At 36.7% G+C, this 11,255-nt stretch overlaps 1 protein-coding gene across 1 annotated transcript in view; it reads left to right on the top strand.

Moving 5' to 3' along the window:
* FAM81B (family with sequence similarity 81 member B) overlaps positions 1-11,255 on the top strand; it is a 50,502-nt gene that overhangs the window by 14,569 nt on the left and 24,678 nt on the right. The window contains exons 4-5 of the mRNA XM_007469752.1: positions 2,109-2,352; positions 8,002-8,120. Coding sequence (XP_007469814.1) covers positions 2,109-2,352; positions 8,002-8,120 — 363 coding nt within the window. The remainder of the gene's footprint in view (positions 1-2,108; positions 2,353-8,001; positions 8,121-11,255) is intronic.

The raw sequence follows: 11,255 nt of genomic DNA, 5'->3' as shown, positions 1-11,255 counted from the left end.
TGTAGGGAAGAGTGAGAGGAGATGAGGCTGGAAAGGAGAGCCAGGATTTTATTTCCGGACAATGGATGAGCCATCAGAGCATTTTCAGTAGGCAAGTTCTATCTTCACACTTTTAGAAAGATCACTCTAGCTGTTGTGCGGAAGATGCACTCTCTGTTAGGAGGCGAAAGTGGAGGGGATAACGGTGGCCAGGACCGAGAAGAGAAGAAAGAACTATGCAAAGAGAAGCTTTGAAGCCTGAGGACACTTCTGTTTGTCATTTCTGCTGTCACTCTATTAGGCCACATCGGTAGCGTTAATCAAAGTGTGTCTTCTGCTGCTGCTTATTATCTCGTAGAATGACAGGAATATATGGGAGTAAAGGTCAACATTTGATTTTGGAGTTAGACAGACGTGAGTTTTGAATTCTGACTCTTGGCATCTCCAAGTTGTGCGACTGCTCCTCCTTCTGTCTGGTAAATTTTCTCAATCTTCTCTCCTAAATCACTAATTCATTCTTCAGCTATTTCTTGTGTCATAGCTATCCCATCTTTTACGTTTCTTTATTTCAACTATTATATTTTTCATGCCTGATATTTCTACTTGTTTATGTTTTCTAGTTGTTTTCATTTTGCTAATATCTTCCCTTTTAATACCTTTATTAGCTTTTTAAAAAATTTCTCATTGCATATATTTCAGTAATTCTCTTTTGTAGGAATCAATAATCCAAGAGACTGTTTATTTGTTGGCTAATTTGTTTTTAAAAAGGCTGTGCTCCTCAAATGTCCTGATATTTTGGCCCGGGAGTTCATCTTTTCGTCTTTTCTGACTAAAGGTTTCAGTCAGAGCCTGGTTGCCAATGAAGTGTTGTCAGCTCCGATGAGCTTGGGAGGTGGGGTGTGGATAAGCCCCAGACACCGTAAAACCGTAGTCAGCCACTCCCCATCCTACAGAATAACTTCTCCTGTCAGGTCTTCACCTTTTGCTCCTCGGGAAGAAGCAACACTAGAAGAGCAGTTGCTTTCCCACCCCTGGGACATGTGAATGTAGTGAGATTTTATAGTATTTGGAAAACGTTTTGGCTTTGTCTTTTTTCAGAGCCAATCTAGGATAATCAATTATTATAGGAAAAGAAGCTCTTAGGAAGATTTCTGGAGATCCAGAAACTTTTTTCCTCTTAATACTAAGAGTATTTTATTGGGGTATAATTAATATGTCCTAAAATATACAAAGTATGTATCTGGATGGATTTTGACAAATATAATCAATTATTAACAACTACCCAAATCAAAATATAAAACATTCTAGAAGCATTTTGATATTCCTGAGAAGCCAGTCAGATGACTGTGACAGTGTGGTGGTTTTTAAATAACCACAAATTCTCTGACACTCCATTTTTCAAGAAGTGGAGACTAACTCCCCTTGCTTTGAATATAGGCACAACTTAGTGACCTGCTTCTAGGGAATGGACTAAAGCAAAAGTTATGGGGTATGACTTCGAGATTAGGTCACAAAAATAAGCAAAGTAAATTAAATAAAGAAAGAGACACAACAAAAGTAACTTGTTCTCCAAGAAGTTCATCTGTGAAGGGAAGGAGTAATTTGCGAATGCCAATAGGAGCTATTGGGATTTTGCATGTTTCTTTGCCCTAATACTAAATACCCCTAGTCTTTGTATTTTCCTTTTCTACTTTATTTTTTTTACTTTTTGTTGACCTTCTGACTCTTTTGTTAATCTTTGCCTTTGAGCTATTATTTCTTCCAGCAATTAGAAAGCAGCTCACTCCTCAGTATAGAATCATCAGGCATGAAATTTATGTGGCTCCAACTTGGCTTGTCAGAATAGCCGGTAAAATGTAGAACAATTCCTGCTTGGGAAACGGGAAAAATACATGATACAAGATCAGGGCATAAGTCAGATCCAGTTCTCAGATGAGACATAAACCGAGATTCTAACTACACAGGGTTTAAAGCCCTAACAGACAGACTTCTCACAGGGGAGAAAATACAGGATTTTATATATATGGATTTTATATATACAGGAGTAGGAGTGCGGATGCAAGTTCTGGTTCTGGCTCGTCCAGCTCATCCTTGTAACATCCGCGGTGTTGTTTCCTTTTCCGGACCAGGGGTCATTCTTTTCTTCCTGCCATTCCAAACACCCAGAGAAGTCAGCTAGAAGACAGACTGAACAACCAGGGTCGCACCATAGCTTTCCTCCTTGAACAAGCTTTCCACATCAAGGAGGATATCTCTGCCTGTCTTCAGGGGACGCATGGCTTTCAAAAGGAGGAGTCACTTGCCAGGAAGCTTCTGGAAAACCACATCCAGACCATCACCAGCATCGTCAAAAAACTCAGCCAGAACATTGAGGTAGTTCTTTATTTCCCATATGTTGGCATCATTGCTTGACAAAGTTTATCAAGCACCAGTGTCATTTTTCAACTAGAGAAATGCGTCACTATTACTTAAGTTTAAATGATTTTAGTTTAGTTGTCTCAGAGGGAAATAGTCAATATTTCAACTTCTCATTTCTGCCAAAAAGTAGAAGGAAATTCTACGTTCAGAAAATGTTTGTTGAGTGTCTCTGTGACAGAAAAGACAACTGTCTAACATTAAATGTCAGACATTGTGCTAAGGTGCTTATTTTCATCTTAATCTCCAAGATTCTATTAATGTAATCATTTCAAACAGAGGACTTCATTAGGCAGTGGGAATGCTAGTTCATAGGCCCATCACACACTGACCCCATCTCCTACCCCTTTCTCCTTCACTCTGGCCACACTGGGCTCCCAGCTCTTCTTAGAACACCCCAAACATGCTCAGGCTTCAGGGCCTTTGCACTTGCTGTGTATTCTGGGTGGATCATCTTCCCCTAGATGCTTCTATAAAGTATTCTTCATTTCCTTCAGGTCCTTGCTCAAAAATCATCATATCAGAGGGCAGTTCCTTGACATGCCATAAAGTACCCCCTCCTCACCCCAACAGTCACAACCTCCCTTAAACCCTACATTATTTTTATCTATAGCACTTATTGCAAATGACCACGGTCTTTATTTGTTTAGTGTGCTTCGCTTCGAAAATATAATCTCTGTGAGGACAGGAACTTCATTTTGTTCACTGCTAAATCCCACATCAAACTGATGACAGTGTATGAGAGGCAGTCAGCAATCTGTAAATATTTCTTGAACAGATAAATGAATGAATGAATGATGTTTAAGGTGCTAAAGGAAAAATAGAGTTTCTGACCAAAAAATGAAATGCTTGGGTTAAACCAAGACAAGTAGATTCTTATTACAGTTCTTTCAGAGTTTTTAAAGTACTAATGAGCATTATGAATCTGGGGTAGCAACTTTCAGGCAAAAGTTCCAGAGAATACAGTTTAAAAATCTGGACCAAAACGTGTGGAATTGTGAGAATTGACAACAGTGCCCTCACACAATAATGTCCTTTTCTCCTAACAGATAGAATAGTGGATTAGACAAAAAAAACAAAAACCATGAGATTGACCCAGCAATGACTTACTCATGACTATACATTTAAGGCTAAGGATATTTGTTAATTTATTTTCTATCTGTAGACCCCATAATGTCATACTGCATTTGAGGGACTGTGGAAAGTTAAAAAATCTTGGTGAGCTTTTAAAAGGCACTTTTTTGGTATTTAGCACATATTGAATTGACAGCAGGACCTAAAGCGGCAATGTTACTTCTCAAAGTGGTCAAAGGTGTTTCCAGGCATAATGAACTTTCATGAAAGTGACAAGAGACACATGGCTCAGTGCCTCTGAGATGATGAGAAAATCAAGAACAGCACCAGGACTAAAATAAGATTCTAATTTAGGAGTCAAAATTTCTTGGTAATTGAAAAGAGAACAGCATTCTCAGAAATATCAAAATGCTTCTAGAATGTTCTATATTTTGATTTCAGTGTTTGTTACATAGTTGATTATATTTGTCAAAATCCATCCAGAGATATATTTTGATTTATATATTTTAATACATATTAATTATACCCCAATAAAATACTATTAGCTTTAAGGGGAAAAAAGTTTCCAGATATCTGAAATCTTACTAAGAGCTTCTTTTCCTATAATAATTACCTTAGATTAGCTCAGGAAAAAAGACAAAGACAAAGCATTTTCCAAATACCATAAAAATCTCAAAATATTTGCAATCCTGTTAAGGGTTTGGCATATATAGGGAAAATGACAAGGACTGGTCTGATTGTGCAGAAAATGGAATTAGGAAGTATTTAAAGACTATAGATATGAAGTTAAAACATTATGAAGAAGAAAGTATTAAACTACCATTAGTAAATAACTAAGACTATAAAGTAATAAGCATTTATAGAGAAATGGATGCTATCCAAGTATTTTTTAAAAACCTAAACTCTTTAATCAGATCAGCCCATTTGTAAATTAGCCAGCAAGTTAGACCCAAGTGTGAGCAGAAGTTTGACTTGGGTTTTTAAAAGAAATGAAAAAAAAGATTTTTTTGTTTAATCAACAATAATTGTAGCAGTTAAGTTTCTTGTTCCTTTTTATTTTTTAATTTTTTTAAATTAATTTTTATTGGAGTATAGTTGCTTTACAATGTTGTGTTAAGTTGCGTGTTCCTTTTTAAATCAAAATATTTATTTTTTAAGCTGGCAGCTAATTAAAGTTTGAAACTTAATTTATTTTTAATTCAGGAAAAGAGCATTTCATGTACAACATTGCTTTATTGCATTTTTTTCCTCCAACTTATAAAAGCAATACTTGTTCACTGCAATTATTTGGAAGTTTAGGAAACAATTTTAAAACCTAGGAAAAAGTTCTCACAATTTCACCACCAAACGGCATTCTCTACAAATACCTAGATGCATCTCCCTCTGGTCTTTCCAGGCATTCCCTTTAGGAAGCTGAGACTACATTTGTAAGCACAATTTTTAATATAAAATTATATCATAAACCCTTTTGTATGTCATTAAAAGCTCTTTGCATGGTGTGTACGTCATGGTTTGCTTAATTATTCTCCTAATATTGAAATATCGTTGTGCATAAATGTGTCCACATTTGGATTATTCCTATTGTATACGTTCTTGGAAATGGAATTACCAGGGTAAGAACACTATAAAAGCCCTTTACACATATTGCCACATTGGTCTATTTACACTTCCATTAGCCTTATATGAGAGTGCTTTTTTCACTGCACCTATCCCAGCATTGAGATTTATTGTTTTAATTATTGCTAATTTGATGAGATAGAAATGAGATCTTTCCCTTTTTTTCACTTTTTAAAAGTGACTATAACAATTTACATTTTCTCTATCAATAATCTAATGTCTTTTGCCAATTGGTTTTTTTGGATTTTAGTGCTTTTTAGTTTTTATTTATGAGTTTTTTTATTAAGAAAAATAAGCAGTGGGACTTCTCTGGTGGCACAGTTGTTAAGAATCCGCCTGCCAATGCAGGGGACATGGGATCAAGCCCTGGTCCAGGAAGATCCCACATGCCGCGGAGCAACTAAGCCCATGTGCCACAACTACTGAGCCTGTGCTCTAGAGCCTGTGCTCTGCAACAAGAGAAGCCACCGCAAAGAGAAGCCCGTGTACCTCAACAAAAGTAGCCCCCCCGACTCACCACAACTAGAGAAAGCCCGTGCACAGCAACAAAGACCCAATGTAGCCAAAAATAAATAAATGAATTTATTTTTAAAAAAAGAATAATAAGCAATGACGCTTTGGTAAATGTGTAACAATCAGCAATCAGTTTTTTTTCTGAGGGATAAAATACCTGGTTTATAGTGTTTGCCTATTTCCATGGTGTGAATACTCTCACTATGACTGATTTAGAAAACCAACTGATGTTACTAAACACAACGATGGGAAGAGATATACATGCACAATTGGCTCTCAAGGACAGGTGTATAAATGATTGCAACACACCATTGAAACCCTTGGCAGTAACATTTGTTATAAATGTTTTTCCAGTTGGTTGTCTATATCTTAATTATATTTATATTGTTTTTTACAAGTTTTAGATAAAGTTAAATGTTCCAATATTTTGGTTTGTGACTTCCCTCATTACTTTCAAGAATAGAAATTTCCTTTAGAAATTTCAAAGATGAAATAATCTCCTCTATTATCTGTTAGTTTTATGGCTTAACTTTTTTAATATTCAAAATCTATTTTTTTCTAAAATCTATATTCATGTATGGTGTAAGGTAAGGATCTAAACTGACTGTTTTCTGAATAAGTAACCAAAAATCTCAACAGCATTTGTGAAATTCCTTCCCCAGGGATTTTGAGTCTCATATATAGCATATTTCTTTCTTACATTTACAAAGATCTTCATTAAATTACAATGATTGATTTAGCTACACACAGCTATTTAGCTACACTCAGCTATTTAGCTACACTCAATTACTTATCCTCGTTTTTACAAAATGCTTTACTATTTAATAGGGCAAGTTCCTTTTTATCACTATTCCTTACAAAACAAAGCAAAACAACACCTACTGTTATAGTCTGAATGTTTGTGTCCCCATTCAAAATTCATATGTGAAATCCTACTGCCCAATGTGATGGTATCAGGAGGGCTTAGGGAGGTATTTGGGTCATGAGAGTGGAGTCCTCATGAATGGGATTAGTGCCTTCATAAAAGAGATCTCACAGAGCTCCCTGGCTCCTTCCACTATGTGAAGATGCAGCAAGAAGTGAGCAGTCTGCAGCCCAGAAGAGGGCTCTCCCCGGAACCCAACCATGCGGGCACCCCGATCTTGCACTTCCAGCCTCCAGAATAGTGAGAAATAAATCTCTGTTGTTTATAAGCTGCTCAGTCTGTGGTATTTTGTCATAGTGGCCCGAATGAACTAAAACACCTATAGGCATGCTAAAGCCAACAAACAAGCTAAAACCAAAACCAAAAACACCTCTAGCTAGTGTTCTTGACACTTTTATGTCTCCAGTTAAAGCTATATTTGTTCTTGGATTGTCTCAATCTGCCAGTTTACAAATGGGCAAGATTCTGTATATAGTCTTTGAAATTTCTATAATTCATTTCCTGTAAAATTCCTTCTTTTCCTCCAAAAATTCATAATCACAAATTTAACATGGTTCAGGCCTTGGTAAAATATAGCAATCAACCTTTAATGTTTCTGTAAATCAAAAAGTTGTTTGTGTTTTCCTATCCTCTAAACGGTTTTCTGAGTAAACATAAATTATTTTTTATGTCTTTACTTTGGAATTTGTTTGAATGTCAAGCAAGATATAAATGTTTTTCTATGGACAAGCAAAATTTTTTAATTTTTATGTACAAGTGCCAAAAATTAAAACCCACTGTTTGGGGGACCACCAACCTGGTGGTATAGGACAGTCAGCTTCATTGCAGAACACCAAGACATAATGAAGGCATGACAAAGGATACTCGGCAAAATCTGAACACACTCAAGCCATAAATTTCTCATGTTCTCTAAAAAATCTAAAACAAACGTTTTTCACTCCATGTATGTGAAACAGTTTGATTCAGATTTGCTTGTGTTAATTGTATTAGCTTCATTGTGGTTCTGATTCAATCTGTAAAGGGCCTTGCTTGATGCCATATGAAAGGTTCCTTCTTCTAAACTGTACCACCAATTCTGAAAGAGGTTTTTGTGAAAAGCTTTTATGTCGATGATGGCCATGGCCATAAAAGCACAATAAATATGTTTTGTTTGGCCCATATGGTGTTTATAAAAGAATTTAAATAAGATGTCAATATTTTAAAATTGAGAAATTTAACATAAATTCTGGATTTCTGGCTTCTGTTGAAACATCATTGAACCATCATGCCCACCTGGCAACAATCAGCAGGACTCAACGCCATCACTATCTCCCTCAAATAAAGCAAAGATGGCTTCTCTCTGATACAGGACCCTCTCACTCACTTACACTATCAGCCTAACTAGGAAATGCACCCGATTTTGTAACCTCTGCTTTAAATGATATTTTCTTATCATGTCTGATGGGAAATTAATGGGAATTTTAACTCAAATATTTCAGATGTTGGAGGAACAAATAAAAGCTCGAGACATGGCAGCCACAGGAACTAATTTTGCAGTACAGGACCTAAACACCAAACACCTTCAAGGAGTTGGAGATCTTCGAGGAAGAGTAGCCAGGTGAGAAGAAACGTGTTAACTAATGCTTGGTGGTCAGTTGGTGGCCACTGAGTTCTCATCCCTAAACAAGTCCCATATTGTAGAAAACAAGATACTGCCTTTAAGCTAAATGATGAGATAGTAACTGAGAAAGTGTATCATGAAATTTGAAAGCCTCATGCTCCCTGTGAGATCCAAGGGTTCTATAAAGGACCTCTCATACAGAATGCCCAGTTTGGTTTCATCTGCAAATGACAAGCCTTGTCTTTACAGCCCTCAGCTGTCCAAATGCCAACATCTATACAAAGACATACCCTTGAAACCACACACAAAATCCCCAGATGTATCAAATCTAGTGATTAAAACATTTAAAATATATAATAATTACATACAGAAGCCTAGCAAAAGGCATTTTATGGTCAAGTGAATAAAATTTTGAATGATATCCTTTGTATGGGACTTATAAGTTGGAAGAATTCATGGTGTACAGTTCAGCAAAAATTTGTAGGCATTGACAATGGCAGTACCGCTTCGGTTGACACATGAAAGATGACTTGTGAGTGGCTGAGCGTGGACACCTTTCCATCTTTACATCTTCTGCCAGCACCTCTCTCCTCTCTCCCGAAATACCCCCACCTTCATCTCATTAATCTGCTCTCAAGTGTTAATGACCAATAATTATTATTAATGACCAATAATAATTAGGTGATTAACACCTAAGACAAACCTCTTCTAGGGTATCCATCCATTCAATTCAACAATGACAAAAAAAGTATTAAACACTTCTATATGCCAGGCAGTGTGCTAGTATTCAGGGTTTCAGCAACATGGTCCCTTTCCTGTAAATTCACAGTCTACCTGGGAAAACATAAAGCAATGAGGTGAGCACTATAATGAAAACCTGCGGTGCTATGGGAATATCCAAATCAGATGGGGGCATAAAGATGGCTTCCTGGAGGAGGTGACACTTGACATGAATTTTGAAAGGTTTGTAGCAGTTAACTAGACAGGGAAGGAAAGGAAAGGCACTTCTTATAGGAGGCAAGATATGTGCAAAAGAACTGAGGGGTAAATTACTGTGACATGTTCAGGGGCTACCTGTGAGAAGAGTATTTTAGTTATGTTATTTTGGATTTGCACTTAGGGAGAGATGGGAGATTGGGAGATGAAGCTAGAGAAATGGTCCAGAGTTGGGTGATGAGGATCTTTGGCTAAGGTAAAAAGTTTAAACTTTATGTAGAAAGTTATAAATAGCCATGGGAAGATTTTAAGTAAGGGGATGACATTTAGTGACCTTCTAGTAGTAGCCAAATTGGTGGGGTACAGAAAGAAGGCATGAAGATGAAAGGAAGCTATTGCAGCAATCAAGGTGAGAAATGTCAGGGGCCTAAACTAAAGCACTGGCCGTGCAAGTCCAGAGCAGGTAACAGACATTCAGAAAACAGAATCAACAGGATTCGTACATATGTCTGTGTGTATGTGTGTATACACAAACATAAACATACATACATATATATATACATATATAATTATATATTATATGTATACATATTTTAAAATATATAAAATTGTATATTTTATTCTATAATATTTGATACATGGAAAAGAATTTTTATAATATTTGGGTAAGCTATGAAGCAAGATAATAAAACAAACCCCAGCAAACCCATCACCCTACTTAGATGTGCCATGATTTTAAAAAGAAGATAAACACCAAAAATCTCCTGAATGAAATTTGGAATTTGGTTCAACTTGGTGCTGATGACACTTCAACTATTTTTTTTTTTCTGAAAACCACTTAAGACCTTACTATTTCATTCTTGTAAATCCTCTCTTACATACAAGACAAAGTCACAAACAGATTTAGATGAAGCCAAGAGATGAATGGAAAAATATCAAGGAAAAGATGTGCAACTATTTTTGTTCTGCTCCAGTTTCTTTTGTTTCCTTTTTAAAAAATGTTGTATATATTTAAGGTGTACATGATGATTTGATATACATACTAAAATGATTACTACAGTCAAGCTAATTAGCATATCTTCTCCTCACAGAGTTACCTTTTTGTGTGTGGGATGAGAGCACCTGAAATCTACTCTCTTAGCATATTTCCATTCTTCAATACAGCATTATTCACTGTAGTCATCACACGGTGCATTAGGTCTCTAGACTTATGCAGCCTACAGAACGGCCACTTTGTGCCCTTGATCGACATCTCTCCACTTCCCCCACCTCCTCAGCCCTAATAACCACTGTTCTCTCTGCTTCTATGTATTTGACTTTTTTAGATTCCACATATAAATGAGATGATGCAGTTTTTTCCTCCTGTGTCTGGCTTTTTTCACTGAGCATAATGTCCTCCAGGTTCATCCATGTTGTTGCAAATGGCAATGTCTCCTTTTCTGAGGCTGAAAATTTCAGAGTGCGTGTATGTATCACAATTTCTTTATCTATTCATTCAAAGACACTTAGGTTGTTTCCATATCCTGGTTATTATGAATGTTGCTGCAATGAACATGAAAGTACATATTTCTTCCAGGTATTCATTTCATTTCCTTTGGATATGTATCCAGAGGGGGGATTTCTGGATATGACAGTTCTATTTTTAATTTTTAAAAGAACCTCCATTCTGTTTTGTATAATAGCTATACCATTTTACGTTCCTGTTAACAGTGTAGAAGGATTCCCTTTTCTCCACATCTGCACCAAAACTTGTTAGCTTTTATTTTTTTGATAATTCTCGTCTTAACAGGTATGAGGTGAGATGGTTTTGATTTGCATTTCCCTGATCATTAGTAATATAGAGCTCTTTTTCATGTACCTGTTGGCCATTTGTACGTCATCTTTGGACAAGTATCTGTTCAGGTTTTTGCCCATTTTTTTAAATCATGTGACCAGTTAAAACCCCCTCTTTGTTTTCTGTGGTCCCAAGGGACTCATAGATGAGCCCCATCGGGTCTCAGGGCTAGGTGATTTGGGAGCCAGTCTCTTGGGTGGCAGCTAGATGTATGGTCCACACCCTTTGCTCCCCATGGAGAATCGGATTTGGGGGTTTCCTCCCAACAGTAAGGTGTTGCACCAGGGATGGAGCTTATGGCATGTGTGTGTCTCAACTTTTTCCACCCAGTTTGATGTGGGTATTAGTTGCCTGATGTGTAG

Source organism: Lipotes vexillifer, unplaced genomic scaffold (assembly GCF_000442215.2).
Source record: "Lipotes vexillifer unplaced genomic scaffold, Lipotes_vexillifer_v1.1 scaffold67, whole genome shotgun sequence".
Classification (NCBI taxonomy): domain Eukaryota; kingdom Metazoa; phylum Chordata; class Mammalia; order Artiodactyla; family Lipotidae; genus Lipotes; species Lipotes vexillifer.
This window is presented reverse-complemented; position numbering and strand designations above follow the sequence as displayed.